The 23455-nt window shown below is 52.9% G+C and overlaps 2 protein-coding genes across 9 annotated transcripts in view; one reads left to right on the top strand and one right to left on the bottom strand.

Annotated features, from left to right (window-relative positions):
- LOC131745573 (pyruvate dehydrogenase phosphatase regulatory subunit, mitochondrial-like) overlaps positions 1 to 15263 on the bottom strand; it is a 62403-nt gene extending 47140 nt beyond the window's left edge. For all 8 annotated transcript variants that reach the window (XM_067019569.1, XM_067019577.1, XM_067019580.1 and 5 more), the window contains exon 1: positions 14945 to 15263. In XM_067019569.1, coding sequence (XP_066875670.1) covers positions 14945 to 14957 — 13 coding nt within the window. In that variant the 5' untranslated portion in view covers positions 14958 to 15263. The remainder of the gene's footprint in view (positions 1 to 14944) is intronic.
- On the top strand, positions 1185 to 12576 carry LOC131745574 (C-type lectin domain family 18 member A-like). The gene is given in 14 exon segments (XM_059046097.2): positions 1185 to 1410; positions 2032 to 2123; positions 4182 to 4214; positions 4217 to 4302; positions 4304 to 4421; positions 7655 to 7752; positions 8171 to 8292; positions 8451 to 8558; positions 9037 to 9129; positions 9521 to 9627; positions 10254 to 10383; positions 10721 to 10817; positions 11594 to 11685; positions 12161 to 12576. Coding segments are annotated over 14 exon segments (1353 nt in total). The 5' UTR covers positions 1185 to 1271; the 3' UTR covers positions 12199 to 12576.
- Positions 15264 to 23455: the final 8192 nt, after the last annotated feature.

Raw genomic sequence — 23455 nt, 5'->3', positions numbered from 1 at the left:
GCTTAGGGGTTCTTGTGCCTGGCCCTGTCTCCACTCCCGAACATCCACAAAGGTATCCGCATTACATCGCTGTTTCCCCCTCAAAAGCCAAGCCCACTTGCCTCTCAGCAGAGCTTCCAGGGAACTGACACCTGGTTCTGAGAGAGTGCTGGTCCAGGGGTCAGGGGTCACACAAACTCCAGAAGGAAGAAGTACCTGGCTTTCAGGGCTGGCCTTCGGGATGGCTGAATAACCTTTGATCTGCCCTGAGGGGAATGTGGGCATTTGGCTGTGGGACAAATTTTATTTTCTAGGAAATGTGGGCCATGGTGCAGCTCTGCTTCAGCTTATTCCAGTGGGACTGTGTTGGCGGCAGCCAGGCCCCGGAGCATCACGGCAACTGGCTACCCTCCTCCCTGTCCGTCTGGAGGCCGACTTGTTCCCAGCAGGACTTGAGTCAGCCAAGGGCATCACGTGCTCTCCTCCCGCTTTTGCCCTCTCCTGGCCTGCAGTCACGTGGGGTGGGTGGGTCTCGGGGGGAAGCAGGGCTGGGGCCCAGCCCCCCCACCCCCCCGACCCAGACAGACTGTCCTAAGGCACCCATTTCCTCCCCCTGGGGCAGCCCCTGCCCACTCCCCTACAAACCCACCGCCCCAGTGCCCCCACCCGCCGGTGGCACCTGACTGGTGTGCAGTTACCACCCGCCTATGTTTAATTCATGGCTGGGGGTTGGGACAGGCTTCCCAAGAAAGGAAAGAACTCCCCTGGGGTCTTGCCCAGTTCTTGCCCGCCCACAGGGCACATGGCCGCAGCCTCCCTGGGCCTGGGGCTGGGAGGAGAAGCTGCCAATGGGCCTGGAGGACACTGTTCCAGCGTGGGCACAGCCATTATTCGTTAATCTGCAGCCCTGGAATGTCTGCGGGCCAATCAGCAGGGTCTCCCGAGGGCTCCCCGAGGGCTCCGATAATCCTGCAATGATTAGCAGGGGCCACGGGGTCACTGCGAACCACTCGGTAGGTTGGTCCGTTGGCTGTCGGCTGCGGGCGGGCTGACCAGGCCAGCAGCTGAAGGAGGGAGGGAGGGAGGGAGGGAGCCCCGGGACTGGAGCTGTCTGTCTCCTTTCATGCCAATGCCAAGGAAGGGAGGCTGTTTGGACTCACCGATTACTCACCAGCCTCCCCCTTTTGTCTGCCAGCCCAGCCTGACTCTTAGAGATTGTGAATAGTTCCCTCCAGTCTGGGAAGCGAGCTGGACAGCTGAGCCAGGCAGAGCCCAGAGCACCCAGCAGGCCCATGCTGAGGCTAGAGCCCTCCCCTGGGCTGGGGGGCCGCCGGCCTGGCCCCCTGCCCGTGCTCCTGGCTCTCCTTGGCATGACCTGGGCAGAGGTGCACCCACTCCAGCTACAGGAGAAGCAGGTTCCAGTGCCTGGAGGTAAGGGGCCGCGGGGTGAGGAAAAAGTGGAGGAGCTATGAGCTCTGTCTGCAGAGGGTCCCGGGGGCTTCTGGAAGCCAGTTCCCAGGCCTGAGCCCTGGGCAGGCTGGTGTGATTTAAAGAGCCACCCTCCAACAGCCCAGGGCCCGGAGATGGAGGAGGAGGCTGGCACTGGGGCAGGATGAAGGGGAGAGGGCCCAGGCTTGGGGGTGAAGGAAGAACACTGGGAGGCTGCAGCAGGGGCCCCAGAAGAGACTCAGTGGCCGAGAGGGGCCCCAGCCAGAGGGGCCGCTGCGAGCCCAGGGCCGGATCCCTCTTCACACCTGGCCCGCAGGCCCCCCCCCCTTCCCTTCTGTCACCCCACCGCCAGCTCTCAGCTGAAGCCTCCTTCACGCCTACACCTGTCTCTGCCTCAGCCCCGCTGCTTGCCCCACCCCCCCATCTCCCCTTCCCTCCGCTCCAGGCCCTCCCATACACACCCACCACCGTCCCATCCGTCTCAGGTCTTGTTCTATGAGGGCAGGGTTGCATTCTCACCTTGCCGTGGTGACGCCCGCCCCATCGCCCAGGGGCGGCCCAGGTCCCACTGCCCAGGTGGCCTGACCCTGTCTCCCGCCCCAGCCCTGAGCAAGAAGGAGAGCTTCCTGCTCCTCTCCCTGCACAACCGCCTGCGCAGCCGGGTCCACCCCCCCGCAGCCAACATGCAGAGAATGGTGAGTACCCCCAGCCCAGGCTGGCCGAGGGGGCGACTGGAGGGGCCACCCTGAAGAGGGCTGAGGAGGCCATGCAAGGGCTTTCCCTTGCATCCCTTCCCGTTGCCCTGGAGACCAGAAGACATGGAAAGAGCTGGGGTCCCCTCCTCCAAGAAAGAGGAGCATCACAAAAGAGTCCCAGCAGGATGGGAGGCTAGTCAGGGAGGGAGAAGCATTCTGCTGGGGGTGGGAGGGGTGAGGCTTGTGTGTGACCAGATGCACTGCTTCTTCAGCAGTTTGTCTAGGCGACTAGGAGGGGCCCCCTCCCCAATTCCCTGCTCATTCACTGGGGACTGGGGTGTAGGGTTTCCCACCACTCCCTCGGGGCTTCAGGGTTGAAGGGGGGGTCATCCTGGGGCCCAGAAACACTGCCCCGTAGTATGGGACCCCAGCTGCCCCCACCCGTGGTAACAGTCAAGGGAGCGAGGGAGAGTGGGGCAGGCAGGGTTCCCCATGACTGCTTCCCATAAACTCCTGTGAGGCTGGCGCAGCGGTGGCGACCTTGAGAGCTCCAGGGTCAGGTTCCCAGGAGATGGGGGTGGGGTGGACAGGAGGGGGGTCGCCTCTCCCGCTTTCCCTGCTCGGCGGCTCTGCCCCTCCTCAGGCCCAGGTCCTGGCTCTCATCCCCATGCTCCCAGCCCTATAGGGCCTGGTGTGGGGCTGCTTCCGTCAGTTTCCACACTTCCCATGGCCCTGTTGCCAGAGTCTTAGAAAACAGCATTTCATAAACAATGCAAGTGGAGCCCCACCACTCGGCCTCTGTCACACCACAGCTTTGGCCCTGGGCTCCCCAGTGGAGTCTGAGGCCCTTGGGGGCGCCCCACGCCGTCCCCACTGCGCCCAGCTCCGGAGTCCCCAACAGCAGTGAAATCACAACCACCATCTGCCCGGGCGCTTGCAGGTCAGGCCCGAAGTGCAGCACTTTTCTCTCTGCATCCATTTAATCTTCACACAACCTTACCCTATGGGTACCTTATTATCTGTTTGTTCTGTTTCGTTTTTTGCCCACACGGCACAGCTTGCAGGATCTCAGTTCCCCGGCCAGGGACTGAACCTGGGCCACGGCAATGAAAGCCCGGAATCCTAACCACTAGGTCACCAGGGAACGCCCACCTTACTATTCCATTTTACAGAAGAGTCTGTTGAGTCTCACGGAGATTAGGAGACCGCTGGAGGTCACACAGCTGGAATGGGGTGGCTGGGCTGGACCAGGGCATGACGATCGGGTGACACATGTCATCCTGGTTGCTGAGCGCCCCGTTTCAGAGGACGGGGAGCTGTTGGATGGGGGTAGGGAAAAAGGCAGCTGGTATACGTGGTGATAAGAGCAGATTAGGCCCACTCCAGAGAACTCTGCTTGCTGAGACCAAAGCGCTGAGGCCCTGGAGACCTTTTACACCCTCTCTGGTCCTGACTCCCAGCTGGTGCCCCTGTGTACTCCAAACCCAGATTTAGGGAATAAGACACAGCGGTATGGCTGCTGCGACTTTTTGCAGCACAGAAGGGAAGCCAAGAGGGAGCCTTTCTGACAATGGCCAGGGTCAGTTTTACCTAACACGGAACCAGTTTGAAAGGCTTGGGCACTGTCCAGGGCTCCCGTTACCAGATGGGGAAAATTCACGGCAGAGGCCCACCCTATCACGTGGGCTGGCACCGCGCGCCCAGGAACACCCATCCCCCTTAGTGGGCGGGGCCTGAGGGTACCCGCCACTAGAGTCAGAAGGAGGGAAGCTGTCAGTCCTGGGTGGAGCTGGGTTCTGGGTGGGGGGTCCAGAAAGGTCAGGTGCTTTTCCAACACCACCTTGGAGCTCCCCTTGCAGGTCCTGTCCAACCTTCCCTGGCCCTAGTGAAGTCGGTGAAAGCAGCTCAGAGCACTCAAGGAGCCAAGCAGAAGCCCTGTTTGGGCTGGGGTCCCTTCCCTGCAAGACCAGCACCTGTGGATGTGCTGGAGGGGGGCTGGGTCACTAAGGCCTGGCCTGGGGCCCCGCTGATGTGGCTGTTTGTACTCCTTCTCCCCAGGACTGGAGCGAGAGCCTGGCCCAACAGGCCCAGACCAGGGCAGCGCTCTGTGGCGCCCCAGCCCCAAGCCCAGCCTCTGCCCCCCGGGCTACCCCGCAAGTGGGCTGGAATGTACAGCTGCTGCCCGTGAGCTCGGCGTCCTTCATCCACGTGGTGGGCCTGTGGTTCTCAGAGGGGCAGCAGTACAGCCAGGCAGCAGCCGAGTGTGCCCCCAATGCCACCTGCACCCACTACACTCAGGTGAGGCCCGGGTACTGGCTCTGAGGCCCCTGCCCTGCTGGGCTGGTTCAGAGGTCTGCAGTTTGTCCTAAAATTGGTGGTTGCTTTTCCTCCCATTTGTTTAGTTTTACTTTTTTTTCAGCTTTAAATATGAAATATTTCAAACCTAAATCAAATAACGGACTCCTTCTTATCCACTACCTAGCATTAGAAAATGTGAACTATGTTTGTTTCTCATCTCTTAAAAAACACAAAAGTAAGCGTAAGCCCTCCTTCTGCCCTTTCCTCAGTCCCTCCCCAGAGGTAACCTTGCTGAAGTCCAGGTAAAACACCCCATGTTTCCTTTTTCTCCCCCTCAACAAAATTTGTTCAATGTCCTCTCTGTAACCGGCATTGTTTATGTACTAGGATCCAACACTGGAAAACACAGGAAAAATCCCAAGCATGTTTTTCTCTCTCTCTCTTTTTTTTTCATGGTTACTTTTGTGTGTCAACTTGCAGGGTAGTGGGTTGTTGTTGTTTTGCACGACATTAACATGTTTTATATGAATTTATTTATTTATTTTTGGCTGCGTTGGGTCCTCGTCGCTGCGCGCAGGCTTTCTCTAGTTGAGGCGAGCGGGGGCTGCTCTTCGTTGAGGTGCGCAGGCTTCTCATTGCGGTGGCTTCTCTTGTTACGGAGCACGGGCTCTAGGAGCGTGGGCTTCAGTAGTTGCGGTGCATGGGCTTATTTGCTCTGCGGCATGTGGGATCCTCCCCGACTAGGGATCAAACCCATGTCCCCCTGCATTGATAGGCAGATTCTTAACCACTGCACCACCAGGGAATTCCCTGTTTTTCTTTTCTTTCTTTTTTTTTTTTTTTGGCCGAGGGTAGTTCCCCGACCACGTATGGGACCAGGGCCCCAGCAGTGAAAGCACCAAGTCCTAACCACTGGTCCCTCGGGGAATTTCCCCAAGCATGTTTTAATACCTTTACTACAGGTGGAAGGGTTTTGATACCTTTTCTACTTGTGCAAGTGGGTTGTGTGTTATTAAATCCTACCTAAGCGCTCTCTCTGTACATCTCCTTTTGCAATTTGTGTTTATCACTTCAGACCACATTTGTAAGATTTGTTTCCATTGATCCGAGCGTGCACGTGTGATTCACTATGAATAAACTGCAATTTACAGGCATCTGGGTTACTTCCACTTTTTTTTTTTTACTATCCCAAGTCATACTGCAGTGCATAAATCCTAGTTCTGGTCCTCTTGTACATATGTGTCCAGACTTTTTCTAGGACACACTTGGAAGGCGAATGGCTGGGTCAGAGGGAGCCCGCACCTACAACCTTAGTAGCTATTGCCAAAGTGACGTCGCCAACTCTACTCCTGCCCACAAACCAGCGCTCACTCTGCATTCTTACTCTATTCGTTAAGGACTATTGTCAGCTCCTTAATTTGTGCCAACTCAAGGCTGTGAAACGCTACCTAATCCTGTTTTTACTTTGCATTTCCCTGACTGTATGTGGGACTGAGCCTCTTTTCTTTTCTTTTTTTTTTTTTTTGCGGTACGCAGGCCTCTCACTGTTGTGGCCTCTCCCGCTGCGGAGCACAGGCTCCGGACGCGCAGGCTCAGCGGCCATGGCTCACGGCCCCAGCCGCTCCGCGGCATGTGGGATCTTCCCGGACCGGGGCACGAACCCGTGTCCCCTGCATTGGCAGGCGGATTCTCAACCACTGTGCCACCAGGGAAGCCCCTCTTTTACTTTCTTAAGTCATTAATTTTTAACTCCTTTTTCTTTTCTGGTATATGCCTTTAAAGCTATCACTTTCCCTCTAAACTTTGTTAGCTACATCCCATAAGTTTTGGAATTTAGTGATTTCATTGTCACTTAGGTCTATGAGTTTCCTATTTTCCATTATGATGCTGTCTTTGATTTTGAAGTGTATATTTAAATTTCCAAACTATGTTTTCTCCTTTACTTACTTCTAAATTATTTCCTTGGGAATTCCCTGGTGGTCCAGTGGTTAGGACTTCACGCCTTCACTGCCGGGGCCTGGGTTCAAGTCCCTGGTCAGGGAACTAAGATCCCGTAAGCCACGCAGCCAAAAAATTTTTAAAAAAATTTTAATTAATAATAATAGTAAATTATCTCCTTTACATTCTGTTGCATTGAATTCATAGAATGTGTCCTGTAGGATGTGGGTTATTGAGTATTTATTGAATCTTGCTTTGTGGCTTAGTGAGGGGTCAGTGTCTGCAAAAGTTCCACGCACTCCTAAAAAGAACGCATATTCTCTAATTGTTGAATACATAGGTATGACTACGTGTGCATTTCTCCCTGCCTCATGCTGCTCATTTTTAGTGGCTACCAGAGTTTGCTTGGCTATTCCTGTGTACTGACCACTTGTGCTATTTCCAAGTTGTCACTGATTCCAAAACTCTAAATCTAAGTTTTGAATACTATTAAAGACCTGTATCTGTTAGCTGTTGCTGCATGACGCACTACTCCCAAATATAGCATCTTACGATTCTGCAGGTTGGCAGTTTGCGTTGGGCCCAGCTGACAGTTTCTTCTGGTCTTGGCTGGGTCCACTCCTGCAACTGCAGTCAGCTGCTGCGTTGGCTGGGAGCTGGCTGTCTAGAGTAGCCTCAACTGGTTCATCTCTGCCCTGTAAGGTTCTTCAACCTCCAGCAGCCTTGTTCACGTGGTGGCTGAGCGTGAGGGTTCTATGAGAATGAGTGGAGATTGTAGGGTCTCCTGAGGCCTAGGTTTAACATGGTTCGATATCATTTCTCCTGCATTCCGTCGGCCAACAGAAGCCACAGGGCCAGCCAGATTCAAGGTGTGGGAAAGAGATTCCTCCCCAATGCAAAGAACTGCAAGGCCACATTTTATAAAGAGGGGGTTGTAGGGAGAAGTGAAGGGTTGTGGCCATTTTTTCAGTCATCACAAGGCCTCTGATGTCCAAGTCTTTCTTTTCCCGCTCTCCTCCACTATCCACAACCTCCCTTCCCTTCAGGTATCTGCTGACCCTCACCTCCCGACCCAGGAGGCCTTTCTAGACTATTCCCACCCATCCTTGTATCCCTGCCCAGCACAGCTACTGCTCCTGGGATCCCCAGGGAGGTGGCAAAACTGTTTATCTGCTTGGTTTGGGGCAAGAGCTGTGTCCACCCTTCCCAGGGGAACATCATCTAGGCTGCTGGTCCCCAGACTAGGAGTGGAAGGGGCCCATGAGAGGGTTTCTGAGCCACTGTGTCTCCTGCAGCTCGTGTGGGCCACCTCGAGCCAGCTGGGCTGTGGGCGGCACCCCTGCTCCGGGGCCCAGGCTGAGATGGAAGCCTTTGTCTGTGCCTACTCTCCCGGGTAAGCCTCCTCCACGGCAGCTGCCCTGCCATCCCCTGCTGGGCTGCGGGGTAGGGGATGCTGTCACCCGGGGTGAGACACTCACCCACCCACCCACAGGCCTTCAGCCCTTGGTCTGCACCCCTGCTGGGAGAGGGAAGAAGGAGGAAAGGGAGAGGGCGCAGAAGTGGGCAGCACCCTGCAAGATTCTGGCCACGCGGAATGTGGCTTCTTCTCAGATGCCCCTTCCTGGAGGCACCACCCGGCGTTCAGAGCATCTGCCCAGGATTAGTCTGGAGGCCATCTTTCCTTTCCTAGGAAATCTCCCTGTCTCACCAGCTCCCTGCCTTCCTGGCTGGGCCGGAGGGAGCCGAAGGGGCTGGCGGGGCAGGCAGCAGGCCCGAGGCCAGGTCCCTCTAGCCTCTGCTTGCTCTCACAGAGGCAACTGGGAGGTCAACGGGAAGACCATCGTCCCCTACAAGAGGGGCGCCTGGTGCTCTCTCTGCACGGCCAGCGTCTCGGGCTGCTTCAAAGCCTGGGACCACGCAGGGGGGCTGTGTGGTAAGTGCCCCACCCTGCCCGCCTCTGGTGATCCTGGAGGAGGCTGGCAGCCTCCTGACAGACTGTCCCAGAAGCCCCGGCCCTCAGCACTCAGGGAGGCACCTGCCTGGCCTGCCGGGGAGAGGCGCCCGCTCAGCGCGTCCTTCTTATCCGACCAGAGGTCCCCAGGAACCCATGTCGCATGAGCTGCCGGAACCACGGACATCTCAACCTCAGCACCTGCCACTGCCACTGTCCCCCGGGTTACACAGGCAGATACTGCCAAGGTGAGGGGTACCTGGAGTTCTGGACTGTGACCACCCGGGGGGCCCAGGGAGTGACCCTCGCACAGCGTATCCTCATCCAATAAGCATTCACTGAGCACCGACGGTCTGCCAGACCCTGCGCTGCGCAGGGAACGCAAAGTGAAATCGGATGGATCGGCCCGTCAGGCTCTGGGATGGTGGGAGGAGGACAGTATGAGAATCCACAAGTGGATTCCTTCCCCACCGTCCCCCACCCCCAAGCTCTGTGACCATGAGCAGGTCCACTCCCCAACCCCGATTTGCTTCTCTGTACAAGATCAAACCAAAGACACCAAATGTGGCAGCGGCTGGGAGCCCAGTTGGGTTCCATCTCTGGGGGCGCGGGGGGCGTTCTTGCTGTGGCTGGCCGTTCTGCGCACACCCGTGGCCCGTGAGGGGCAGCCTGGGGCCCAGCGGCTGCCAGCTGAGTGCCGTGCCCTCCCCTGCCCCATCCTGGCAGTGCGGTGCAGCGTGCAGTGCGTGCACGGCCGGTTCCGGGAAGAGGAGTGCTCCTGCGTCTGTGATGTTGGCTATGGGGGAGCCCAGTGTGCGGGTGAGTCCTGCCGCAAAGCCCCCCGACAAGACGAGCCCCTCCCGGGACCCCCTCAGCCGGTGCTGGGTCCGGCTCGGACCAGCTCACGGGAGCCCGTCGTATGCACCTCTTCCCCATTTCCCGATCAGTGACGTCACAGCGGTAGCCTGAACTTGGCCACGGTGGGGGTCTTTACACCACCCCAGAAATGGCAATGCTAAAATCATAGACTTTCCTTTTTTTTTTGAGAGAGAGCTGGTTGTTACACATTTACCAGCGTACCACTGACCCCAACGCCCTCTCTTGCTTGGTGGCCAGAGGAAGGGGTACCTTGGGCTTAACGTCCTGGCAGGACCGGAAGGGTAATGATTCTGAGGTGCCCACACACAAATTCAGGCTTCCCTCCCCCCAGCCAAGGTGCACTTTCCCTTCCACACCTGTGACCTGAGGATCGATGGAGACTGCTTCATGGTGTCTTCGGAGGCAGACACCTATTACGGAGCCAAGATGAAATGCCAGGTAACGGTCAGCCCCCGCCTTCCCTGGGAGCACCCCCCGGGTTCTCAACAGAGGGACCCTGGGCTAAGAGCTGAATTCCTTTGACTTCTCCGGACTCTCATCTTTAGATGAGAGCATCTTTAGATGCTCTTTTCATCTTTAGATGAAAGCAGGGGTTACAACTCAGAGGCCCGTGGAAGCCAGGAGGTCACTTAATGAGCTGAGGGACCCCGAGACAAGGCCCCACTCAACCCCCATCTGAGGGGCCTCCCTGACTCAGCTCGAGCTGCTGGCTGCCAGGCAGGAATGCAAGTTCAGGGAGGCCAGGACCTGGAATTTTTCAAGAGAACCAGAAATTCAGATGTCCACTGAGCTCTCTCCATTTATGAACGTTGGCAACCAATTCAAATGTATTAGAGACACTGAGCAGGTGAAACAAAACCCTTCCAAGGGTGGGACCCTGACAGAGGAGCTGTGGGCCGGGAAGAGAAGCCAGACTCCGCGCCAAGAGGCAGGAGGCTTTGGGCGGCTCATGACAGCCCGGCCAGCACACAGATTTGACGTCCATGGCCACGGTGGGTGGCAGGATGGAAAGGAAGGGCTGGCCTGAGCTCTGGGGCCAGCATGACCCAGAGCGGGGGTTACAGGGAAAGGGCGGGGTGCTGGCCCAGATTGAGAGCCAGAAAGTGCAGGACATCCTCGCCTTCTACCTGGGCCGCCTGGAGACCACCAACGAGGTGACCAACCATGACTTTGAGACCAGGAACTTCTGGATCGGTGAGCGCCTGGCTGACTGGCGGAGCGGGGAGGGATGCAATGAGCGTGGGGCTGGGAACCCGGGGCACCTGCCAGCGGGCAGTAAGGGTGTGGTGAGGGCTTGGGGCCCACAATGGGGCCAGCAGTCAGGCTGGTGACTCCTTGCCCTGCGGAGCGAGCCGAAGGCAGGGAGAGCCACCAGAGGGGCTGGAGGTGCTGGGGCCTGGGCTTAAGGGCTGGGGGTCGACAGGCATTGGGCAGCAGGCTCTGGGCTCAGGCCCTCATCGCAGGGAGCCTGGGCTGCCAGTGGGGCCCGGGGATCTCGGATGTGAGGCCAGCCTTGGCTGCTGTGGCTCAGGGCTCACCTACAAGACCGCTAAGGACTCCTTCCGCTGGACCACCGGGGAGCACCAGTCCTTCACCAGTTTCGCCTTTGGGCAGCCTGACAACCAGGGGTGAGTCTGGGGTGCCCTCCCTCCCCTGGGCCCACCTTCTCACCTGGGCCTGCTTGCTGAGGCTTCAGACACCGCTGAACAACCTCCACCCTGCCTGCTGCTTGGCGGAGCGCCCTGAGGGTCTGGGCCTTACCTGGTGCCCAGGTGCCAGGAAGTCCGGGCACAGCTGGGTGTGGGCCCACTGTGCCCCCTCTCCCTGTATCAATACGCTGATTCTGCCCTCCTTCGCTGGCCACCCACCTGCGTCCACTCGTGCACACATCTGCCCACCGGTCCGCCTGCACTGAGGCCCAGCCCTGGTCTTCAAAGCCCAGGACTGTCCAGGGCAAGGGGGAGGTGGTCAGGCTGTGCGGCCACCAAGGCTCCAGATGCCCCGCCCAGCTCTCCTTTAACCTCCTTGATGGCAGCCATGCCCAGGCCCCTGGCCCACCCCTAGAGGAAGCCGGCTTGGCGGGCCCCCAGGCATACCTTCTCCTGCTGGAGGGAAAGATGTGGGCCTGTCTGTTCCGACCCCCCTGCCCCCACCCGCAGTGGCCGGCATGGCTGAGGGCTGCAGCGGTGGGTGGAGGTGTCCCCACTGCACCCCGGGAAGAGAGGAGCTGCAGCGCTCTGTGAAGCAGGCATGGAGCTTGGGGCTGGGGCTGGCTCCCAGACGCCCCATATGTGGGACGGGGGTACCTAAGAGGCACCTCCCTAGACGCACGTGGCCCACTGTGGGGGAGGATTTAAGGACTCAATTTCATTCCTCCACCCTGAGCACTCGGCAATCTTGGCAGGTTTGGCAACTGTGTGGAATTGCAGGCATCGGCCGCCTTCAACTGGAACGACCAGCGCTGTAAAACCCGAAACCGTTACATCTGCCAGTTTGGTGAGGGCCTTCCCACGGCTCCCCTCCTCTGGTCCCTGTCCCCTGGGGATATCCAGATGAACAGTCTAGAGTGTCTGAGCACACAGGGCCACGAGGACATCCTGCTCAGGGCCTCGTTGGACCTGTAGGCCCCTGAAGCACAGAGAGGGAGACTGGCCTGGGCTCAGCCACGCGGAGGCAAGACCAGAACTACAGCCCGCTGGGGATTCCGCCAAGGTCCCTTTCCTGCTGTCACTAAAGCTGCCACATGGGGACCCATCGGGTCCTTCGACGTTCCCCGATTCCCTAGAGCACAGTGAACTATGGTGGGGACGGAGGTGAGACCTAGCCCAGAATCAGCCCCCAGCAGCACCTGCTGGAAGGATCTGGAGCTGCAAGTGGGATCATGGCTCTTTCTAGACCTGGTGCAGCAGGGTCCCCATCCCAGGACTGCCTGCGCTGTCACTGACCCGTCTTCTGTTCTCTTCCTTTCCAGCTCAGGAGCACATTTCCCGGTGGGACCCAGGGCCCTGAGGCTCACCCATGCCTCTCCCCTGCCAGCACCTGGATGCACAGCCCTACTTGCCCTTCTGCCCAGCTGTTTAGAGCAAGGGCCGGGCTAGGACTGCAGGCCCAACAGCCAAAGAGGCCTCAGACCTTGCAGGAAGTGGGGCAGGGGGTACAAGTGAGGCCGATGGAGAGCCCGGTATAGGAGGAGGGGAGCCTGGGGTCCCCCAGCCTGCTTTTGAGTGGGAAGATGGGTCTCAATTAGGCACTGAAACAGGAGTCTGGGGCAGTGGTCAGAAGAGACCACTCTCCTCCAGCCGGGCTGGACCCTCTGGGGCAGACAGAGGTTCCTTGCTGCCCAGGACGCACCCCACCAAGGATTAAACTAAACTAAGTTATGGATCAGCCGGACTTGTGAATGCTCATTGTGAAGGCGAATTCAGACAACCCAGAATGATCCCAGGAAGACTGGTTTCCTCCCAGACAACCCCAGTCCCATCCCTGCTCTCCCACATGACCCAGGCCACCCTCTGGAGGTTTTCAGACTCTTAGTCCTGAATAATGCACAGATTTAGAAGTCTTGCTTGTCCGCATCCCTAATTTCCAGCTCCTCTCACCACTGCCTCTGTCAGCTTTGTGTTTCTGTTCACACTTCCTCCTTTATGAATTATGCTTGCTTCTATATGTCTCTTCTTTCTTTGTGATCATCTGAACTGGGGTCTGTTATGGCCCCATCTCCTCCCTCTCCCTATAGCGGTGAGAGGGTGAGTCCAGGCAGGTGCGAGGCTGGGAGTTGCTACCATCAGTGTGCAGAATGCACACTGTTATGTGCGAACATCGAGTTGCTTTGCTGGTTGGAAGTGTCAGTACAAGTGTGGCCTGGGCCCATGGAACCGGGAGAAGCAGATCAGTCACGGTTCTTGGCTGCAGCCAATAGAAACATAGAAACAGCTCTGGCTAGTCATGGCAGAAAAGGAATTTATCAAAAGGGCAATGATTTTTAAATGGGCAAAGGACTTGAATAGACAGTTCTCCAAAGAAGATATACAAATGGCCAATAAGCACATGAAAAGGTGTTCAACGTCACTAGTCATTAGGAAATCCAAATAGAAACCACAGTGACACACCACTTCACATTCATTACGACGGCTGTTAGCAACGAAACAGACAATAACAAGTGTTGATGAGGGTGGGGACCCACTGGAATCCTCATACATTGCTGGGGAATGTAAAACGGTGCAGCCACAGTGAAAAATAGCTTGGCGATTGTTCAAAAGTTAAACAGGACTTCGCTGGTGGCACAGTGGTTAAGAATCCACCTGCCAATGCAGGGGATGAGGGGTCCATCCCTTGTCCGGGAAAATCCCACATGCCGCAGAGCAACTAAGCCCGTGCACCACAACTACTGCGCTTGTGCTCTAGGGCCCGCGAGCCACAACTACTGAAGCCCACGCACCTAGAGCCTGTGCTCTGCAACAAGAGAAGCCACCGCAATGAGAAGCCCACGCACTGCAACAAAGAGTAGCCCCTGCTCACCACAACTAGAGAAAGCCTGCACGCAGCAACGAGGACTCAACGCAGCCAAAAATAAATAAATTAATTTAAAAAAAATTAAACACAACTACCACATGACCCAACAATTCCTCTCCTAGGTATGTACCCAAGAGAAACGAAAACAAGTGCTCAAATAAATCCTTAAAACACAAAGTTGAGGGCTTCCCGGGTGGCGCAGTGGTTGAGAGTCCACCTGCCGATGCAGGGGACACGGGTTCGTGCCCCGGTCTGGGAAGATCCCACATGCCGCAGAGCGGCTGGGGCCGTGAGCCATGGCCGCTGAGCCTGCGCGTCCGGAGCCTGTGCTCCGCAACCGGAGAGGCCACAACAGTAAGAGGCCTGCGTACCGTAAAACAAAAACAAAAACAAAAAACAACACCAACACAAAGTTCATAGCAGCATTATACACAATAGCCAATAGCCAAAAGGTAGAAACAACCCAAATGTCCATCAATGGATGAGTAGCTAACAAACCGTGGTGTATACATGCAATGCAATACTAAATCAACCATTAAAAGGAGTGAAGTATTGATACATGCTACCAGGTGGACGAACCTTGAAAACATTTTAAGTGAAAGAAACTAGTCACAAAAGGTCACATATTGCATGATTCCACTTATGTGAACTACTCAGAAAAGGTAAATCCATAGATGCAGAGACGGGTGGTTGCCAAGGGAAACAGGAAAATGAGGGTATGGGTTTTATTTTGAAATGATAAAAATGTTTTGGAATTTAGATAGAGGTGGTGGTTGTACAACACTGTAAATGTATTAAATGCCACTGAATTGGTTAATTTCATGTTATGTAAATTTCACTTTTTTTTTTTTTTTTAAGTATAATGGTTGGTCACAGCATCCTAGGGAGAGTGAGAGAGACACGCTGGGGGCCTATGTAGCCAGAAATAGTGCTCCAAATTCTGCTGCAAAGCTCATCTGGGTAGACTCCCATGCCACTGCTGCCAGGCACAGGAAATGCAGAGCCTACCCTGACAGCGGCGACACAGGAGCCACCTTTATGGCAACTAAGGTTGGCAATCCAATGCCCGTCTGAGCCTCCAACACCCCAGACGCCAGATTCCCATTCAGCTGCAGCCTCTCCCATCAGCGTTCCTGGCGCTACAGCACTTCCCTCACCAATGTATCTCTCAGTGCCTCGGCAAAGGACGCGCTTGGGGCCATCCCAGGGTTTCTAGGTTGGGGTGTCAGTGAGCAGGTCCTACCTGAAAAGTCCATTCCAACATTCTCATCTGGAGGCGAGGGAGCCGAACGCCGCACTTCTCCATGTTGGTCCACGGGCTGGCAGCATCGGCATCACCTGGGAACTTGTTAGACGAGCAGATTTCCAGCTGCCCCAAACCTAAGCTGAGTCTTAACAAGATCTCCAGCCACTTCGGATGCAGGCTCAGGCGTGAGAACCACTGGCAGAGGCAGGGTTCGGGTCTGAAGTCAGGCTACCTGCGCTGGAGGACAGGCCCTGCCACTTACTAACTGTGTGACTTTGGTCAAGTTATTAACACCTAGGCGGACCCATTGTCCCAGTTTGCCTGGAACTGTCCTGGTTTTTGCACTCGAAGTCCCACATGCTGGGAAACCTCTCCATCCTAGACAAACCAGGACAGTTGGTCACCCTAAAACATCTCTCTGCCTCATGAGTCTCTTCTGTAAAATGAAGATAATAAAGTGAGTTAATACATTAAAGTGTTTGAAACAAAGCCTGGGGAGAGTAAACACTGATGAATATCAGCTGGGCTGAGCCCACACCCTCATTTCTCAATTCCTCCATCAACATTAGACTATCTAAACCTCATTTGTTAACTCACTAAATCTGTTAAATAAATGAAGTGCTTAAAACTGTCCCTGGCAGAATAGTAAATGCTCAGTAAGTTTTAGCTATTCTTATTCGTATTATTATTATTATCTATTAGTTCTTAGCTAATATTATTCAGCCACAATTGAGTCCAGGCTTTAAGCAACCATCAGAGCAAACAACTGAAACCATCCCAGCCACTCAAGGTAGCCCCATAGAATCCTAAATATTGGTATGTTCAGCCAGACTTCCCTGGTGGTCCAGTGGTTAAGACTCTGCGCTCCCAGTGCAGGCGGGCCTGGGTTCAATCCGTGGTCAGGGAACTAGCGCCCACATGCCGCAACTAAAGATCCCACATGCCACAACTAAGAACTGGCATGGCCAAATTTTTTTAAAAAATGCATTCAACCCCATTTAACATTTTCTTCCTTCCCCACTCTCCATCCTCAGAGTCCATTCCCAGATCATTTTGCAGATTTTGTCAATATAAATTAGCAAAGTCTCATGGTTCTTCTGGTGTTTCAATATCTTCCTCCCAGATTTGAAGTCATCGGCCCCCTGGGGCCTGCTGCGATATGACTTGTTATTTAAGTCTGGAGAAAATGAGGGGTGATGGGGTAGGACACACAAGGGGTCACCTTCAGGGCAAGGTCCTCACAGAGTATATTTTTTAAGGAAATGCTAGCTGCTGGCCTGGTTGCACATGTGCAATGGAGCGGGGGGGGAACCCAGGCTGAGCAAGGCCCTGCCACCAACAGCACATGGCTTCCCAGCTCACCCAGGGCACCTGCATTCAGGTGGCCAACTTGGGAAGCAGGAGCGCTGATGGTCACTTGGAGGATGCTATGGGTCAGGCATGAAAGTGGTGCAGATCCCGCCCTCCCATTGCCACTGGCCACACCTCAGCCATGCAGCACACTAACTGCAAGGGAGGGTGGGCAACTCCATCTAGATGTGCACCCAGGAGGAAAGGGATCTGGGTCTAGGACCTTCAGAATGACCAAGAAGAGTCCCTTTGGCTGGCAAGGGAACCTCTGTCGCAGTGGGGGTCCTGAGTCTTCCACACCTTCCTGCAAAGGCCTCCACTCTCTCTGCTCCCCACTCTCCACTCTTTCCCAATTAGAGACCCAGAGAGGGTGTGAAGCCACCTCATGGTGTCATTTTATAACCAGTGATTAAGCCTTAAGTTTGGGTTGTAACTCTCTCAGCCTTGCAGCCGCAAGATATAAAAATTCCCTGATTTTCTAACCATGTCTTGAGCCGCAAATTTGGACTTTGATCTTGTCTTTCCTTTACACTGTTGGTGCTGTTAGCACACAACCTGCCTAACAGCCCTTGACATCAGGGTAATCTTTATATTCTTCTATGGCAAGAGCCACCAGGTCCCGAAAGCCTTGCCCTTGATGGGCGCTTTGTTCTGGGGACCACAGGATTAACTGTCTCGCCATGGCATGCCGTGGGCTCCTGGTGTCCTGTCCCTTAATACTAGCTGGATTCTCACTGTCCTCTGGCCACTTGCCAGGCTTCCATCACCCCCATTTCCCACAGGGCTTCTTGTTCCATCCACCTCTAGTGGATGGAACCTCCAGTCCTGTTTTTGTATCAATCAAGGTTCTTAACTGTAAGCAACAGAAACTGAGTCTGGTGACTCCAAGCAGAAAAGGAATTTGTCCAAGTTACTGGTTAGCTCCCAGGAGTTCTGGAAGGTCGGAGGATCAGATCTGGAAGAGACCCTACTGCCTCTGCTGGGCACAGATGCCACAACGGGCATCACCAACGAGGGATGGAGGTGCCATCACCTTTGAAAGCCGGATATAGCTGCTGCCACTGCCGCCATCAATTGCTGAGAGGAGCTTCTCCCACCGGCAGCTTTACCTTGAAGTTGGGCACGTGGCTCTAATTGGAGGAGCCACGTCATGTGCCCAGGACCTTGCTGCAGGGGAGGTTGGGAAAAGGAGGCAGAAAGGGGGCATTTTCAGCTTCTTTCAGGGAGGCAGCCTCCGTCTTCAAGCTGGGGAATACCTCTTAACACAGGAATGGGACTCCGATGTGGGACGGCCAAGAGAATGACTCAGGTCCACTGCAAGAAGCCACTTGGTACACCTGGGCCCCTGGGCCCCTGGCCTGCAGCACTGGCCCTGTCATCCCACGTTCTAACCAGGGGTCTCGCCAGCCTTTGAAGTCTGTGCAGGGTAAGGTGGGTAACGGAACATCCCCATGCAAAGGCAGTGTGGCCTGGAGGTCCTGACAGAATCAGGCTATGCTTGTAGCCGAGCCTACCAGTAAGTGTCTTTCAGTAAGTCCTCTAACTTCTTGGAACACGTAGTGATTGTCAGGTAGGCGACTGAGATCTCATTACTCCTCTCAAGTGCCTCTCCATGTGACCCTGGGCACATTCGGTAGCCTTTCTATAAGATGGGAAGCAGATACCCTGCAAGGTTGTTGTGAGGATTAAATGAGATGATGGATGTAAGTTTGTAGCACAATGCCTGGCAAATGGCTGGAATTCAATCACTGTTAGCAGCCGACTGCAATTTTTTTTTTTTTTTTTTTTGCGGTACGGGGGCCTCTCACTGTTGTGGCCTCTCCCGTTGTGGGGCACAGGCTCCGGACGCGCAGGCTCAGCGGCCATGGCTCACGGGCCCAGCTGCTCCGCGGCACGTGGGATCTTACCAGACCAGGGCACGAACCCGTGTCCCCTGCATCGGCAGGCGGACTCTCAATCACTGCACCACCAGGGAAGCCCAACAGCTGTATGTAAATCAACGAAGTTAGAACACTCCCTCACCATACACAAAAATAAACTAAAAATGGCTTAAAGAATTAAATATAAGACATGACACCACAAAACTCCTAGAAGAGAACATAGGCAAAACATTCTCCGACATAAATCATATCAATGTTTTCTTAGGTCAGTATCCCAAGGCAAAAGAAACAAAAGCAGAAATAAACAAATGGGACCTAATCAAACTTACAAGCAAAGGAAGCATAGCAAAGGAAACCATAAACAAAACAAAAAAGATAACCTACAGACTGGGAGAAAATATTTGCATACAGTGCAACCGACAAGGGCTTAATTTCGAATATATACAAAAAGCTCATACAACTCAATATCAAAAAAAAAAAAACCCAATCAAAAAATGAGAGGAAGACCTAAATAGACATTTCTCCAACGAATTCATACAGGTGGCCAACAGTCACGTGAAAAGATGCTCAACATTGCTTATTATTAGAGAAATGCAAATCAAAACTACAATAAGTTATCATCTCACACCAGTCAGAATGAGCATCATCAAAAAGTCTACAAACAGGGCTTCCCTGGTGGCGCAGTGGTTAAGAGTGGTTGCCATGGAGCGGCTGGGCCCGTGAGCCATGGCCGCTGAGCCTGCGCATCCAGAGCCTGTGCTCTGCAACGGGAGAGGCCACAACAGTGAGAGGCCCGCGTACTGCAAAAAAAAAAAAAAAAAAAAAAAAAAAAGTCTACAAACAATAAATGCTGGAGAGGGTGTGGAGAAAAGGGAACCCTCCTACACTGTTAGCGGGGACGTAAATCAGTGCAGCTACTATGAAAAACAATATGGAGTTTCCTTAAAAACAATATGAAGTTCCTTAGCAACTTAAGTTGCTAAGACATGCAAGCAACCTAAGTGTCCATCAACAGAAAAATGGATAAAGAAGATGTGGTGTATATATAGACAGAGGAATATTATTCAGCCATAAAAAAGAATGAAATAATGCCATTTGCAGCAACATGGATAGACCTAGAGATTATCATACTAAGTGAAGTCAGGAAGAGAAAGAAAAATACCATATTGATATCACTTACATGTGGAATCTAAAATATGACACAAATGAACTTATTTACAAAAGAGAAACAGACTCAAAGACATAGAAAACAAACTTATGTTTACCAAAGGGGAAGGGGGAAGGGATAAGTTAGGAGTATGGAATTAGCAGATACATACTACCGTATATAAAATAGAGAAACAACAAGGATTTACTGTATAGCACAAGGAACTATATTCAATATCTTGTAATACCACATAATGGAAAAAAAACAAAAAAGAATACGTATATATATAAAAAAAGAACCACTTTGCTGTACACCTGAAACTAACAAAATATTGCAAATCAACTAAGCTTGAAGTAAAAAAAAAGAAATGGGGGATGTGTATATCAACTATACTTCAATTTAAACATAGAATAAAAAAAGAGAAATGGGGTATGTTCTTTTAAATAAGGATTGCTACTTGGCTGTAAATTTGAAACGACAAGGCAACAAGGTATGAGCCTATCAACAAGTGATTATAGCCTGGTGCTGAGAAGTTATCACTGAGTGTGTCCAGGGCAGAAAGGGTGGTTGTTCTTGTACTGGCCTTTTCAGCTGGCTGTAAGACCCTTTTGTTGCTCCATTTACTGTGGTATAAGAGTAAATGGAGGGCTTCCCTGGTGGCGCAGTGGTTGAGAGTCCGCCTGCCGATGCAGGGGACATGGGTTTGTGCCCTGGTCCGGGAAGATCCCACATGGCGCGGAGCAACTAAACCCGTGCACCACAACTACTGAGCCTGTGCCCTAGAGCCTGTGAGCCACAACTACTGAAGCCCGCGCACCTAGAGCCTGTGCTCTGCAACAACAGAAGCCACTGCAATGAAGCCCGTGCACACCAATGAAGACCCAACGCAGCCATAAATAAATAAATTTTAAAAAAAAAAAGAGTAAATGGACCCTTTGTTGCTCCATTTACTGGGTATAAGAGCAGTTGCTTTCAAATGTGTTGGATCATTCCACAGTAAGGAATATTATGGCCCAGCATATACATATGTATTTAAAAACATATAAGTAACTGAAATAAAAGTTAAATAAACTGTATTTCCTATTTTCAGGGTATGTCATGCATGCACTCTATTTTGCACTTTATGAAATTATTCTCTATTTATATATAGATAATAAACAAATCTATAATAAAATAATCTATAAATTATAGATAAAATTGAAGATATATATTATTAATTTATCTATATAGGTACAGACAATATGTATATGTTCTATTTAATTAAACGTTAATCAAATTCACCAATGGTCTGTGATCACAATTTGAAAAACAAGAAGTTACAATAAGTCCTGAGGCTTCCCTGGTGGCGCAGTGGTTAAGAATCCGCCTACCAATGCAGGGGACACTGATTTGAGCCCTAGTCCAGGAAGATCCCACATGCCGCGGAACAACTAAGCCCGTGAGCCACAACTACTGAGCCCGCATGCTGCAACTACTGAAGCCCAGCACCTAGAGCCCGTGCTCTGCAACAAGAGAAGCCACCACAATAAGAAGCCCGTGCACCACAACGAAGAGTAGCACCCGCTCGCTGCAACTAGAGAAAGCCCATGGGCAGCAATGAAGACCCAATACAGCCAATAAATAAATAAATAAATAAATAAAATAGATTTTTAAACAAACAGACAAACAAAAAAATACTAGGAATCACATGTTTTCCCCGCTTTGAACAGGAAGGGTGACTTACCAGAAAGCTTCATGAAAACAGATTCCAATAAAGCTGGAGAGTTCAAAATGCAAAGAGAGCAGAGCTTGGATTCAGGAAAAAAACTTACCTTCAAACTCCAGGGCTGACAAGAAAGCAGTGAGCTCGATGAACTCCATGGGTACCAACACCTGCTTGCTCACCAGCCTCCAAGTCATTAGAGGGCATCTCTGGATCCCACTTCTGACACCATGCAATGTCAACCTTTAAAATAAAACATCCAGTTATTTTACTGGCAAAATAGGTTTACTCAGAAATAACAGAGAATTGCAATTTGGGACAAGCATGTTATGATGTATCATAGGCAAGCCTGCAGAACAAAGGAGAGGCGCTTGCTTTTATTAAGTTTTAGGGGGAATTGGGGAGAGCTGTTTGGAACAAAACTTCATTGGAAAAGAACAAGCATTCAAGGCTGTGGCAGTTTCTCATTGGCTGCAAGTGGTGGTAAGAGAGTTGTTGCTGGGGCAGGGAGGAAATTTTCTTCTTTTTTTTTTTAAAAGCAGGAGAGGGAATTCACTGGCAGTCCAGTGGTTAGGACTCCGTGCTTTCACTGCTGAGGGCCTGGGTTTAATCCCTAAGATCCCACAAGCTGGACTTCCCTGGTGGTTAAGACTCCATGCTCCCAATGCAGGGGGCCCGGGTTCGATCCCTGGTCAGGGAACTCGATCCTGCATGCCGCAACTAAAGATCCCACATGCGGCAACAAAGATGCCGCATGCGGCAATGAAGATCCTGTGTGCCACAACTAAGACCCAGTGCAGCCAAATAAATAAATATATATGTATATTTAAATTTATTTATTTTTTATTTTATTTTTGGCTGCTTTGGGACTGCTGCGGCACACAGGCTTTCTCTAGTTGTGGCAAGCAGGGGCTACTCTTTGTTGGTGCGTGGGCTTCTCATCGTGGTGGCTTCTCTTGTTGCGGAGCACGGGTTCTAGGCACACGGGCTTGAGTAGTTGTGGCATGCAGGCTCAGTAGTTGTGGTGCACGGGCTTAGTTGCTCTGTGGCATGTGGGATCTCCCTGGGCCAGGGCTCAAGCCTATGTCCCCTGCATTGGCAGGTGGATTCGTAACCACTGCGCCACCAGGGAAGTCCTAAATAAATATTAAAAACAAAAAAAAGGCAGAAGATAAAATCCCCATTGATTAATGTCCTCCTCTGTCAAAATAATTCTTATCTTCCCTCTTCCTGCTGGTTATACAGACTGCAATGAATGGTACATGTGTGCAAGTTCCCTCTTCAGAGCTTCCCAAGTCTGTTTGAAATGAGATTTTCTTTACATATTTTCATAGTGCTCATGCACTGTTGCCCTACACAGTGGACATGGGGGTGTTTTTCTGTCCTCTCCGGACGTTGCAAATACGAAAGTCAAAGAAACAGACGTAGAAAGCCAGACAACATGGAAGTACAGCTGTTTTCTTGGTGCATGGATATCTGTTTAATGTGTTCTTGAGTGGATAATTGGATAAGGCAGGATCATGAATGCAAGAGAAGGGCTGAGGGTGCGGGTACAGAATTGCCAGCTTCCTCCCAAATGAACACTCGATCTGGATGGTCAGTGCCTCGGGGACATCGTTGCTGGTCTCCTTGTTCCTCACCATGAGCAAGCAGGTGCTGGATAACTGCTCTTGGTGATTGTGTTGCAGGAAGTCTTGTGAACAGGAAAAGGAGAAGGCTCGCATTTGTTGCTGTCTAGGCAGTTAAAAGTGGGCCGTGGATGATGATCATAGATTCAGGAAGAAAGGGGGTAGGCTCAGGGAGGGGCCTCGAGGTCACAGGTGTAACTCTGCGGTCTGATCCAAACCCACAAGCGAAAGCTGGAATTTATTTAACGGAGTTCCATTCATTTATTCAGCAGATAGCAACTGAGCACCTACTAAGTGGCCAGGCCCCAAGTGAGCTGCGGGAATACGGCAAGGAGCAGATTCCCCTCTGTCTCCCACAAGCATAGAGCTACATGCTCAAGTGGTGAACGCTGAAGGAGCCCAGAAAGGAGATATTGTGCCCGTGACTGGTGCACAGACGGCTGCCTTGCTTGACTTTCTCAGCCCTCCTCTAAATCGGGTTCAGCTGACTCTTGACTCCCCTGCCACCGAGAGAGAGGGCAGCGGGGTGTCCCCACCCCAGACCAGGCAGACTGCTTGCTTTAGCCACCCTGGCCATTTCCGACGCAGCCAGCCCAGGAGCTTAGACCAGAGGCAGCTGTGGGGCGTGGGCCTGGCAGCAGGCAGGCCTGTGGGCGGGCAGACAGGCAGCATGAGAATACTCGAGAATTAACCCAACCAGGGACGGGTATCTCCTCAGAGGATCACGGACGTCCCCTCTCCTGCCCTTTGACGGTACCACCCCCAACTTCCAAGGCCTGGGCGATGGGGTTGATTCCCGTG

This window comes from Kogia breviceps, chromosome 18 (assembly GCF_026419965.1).
Source record: "Kogia breviceps isolate mKogBre1 chromosome 18, mKogBre1 haplotype 1, whole genome shotgun sequence".
Lineage (NCBI taxonomy): Eukaryota > Metazoa > Chordata > Mammalia > Artiodactyla > Physeteridae > Kogia > Kogia breviceps.
Note: the sequence above shows the minus strand (reverse complement) of the source record. Positions and strands in the feature narration are given on the sequence as shown.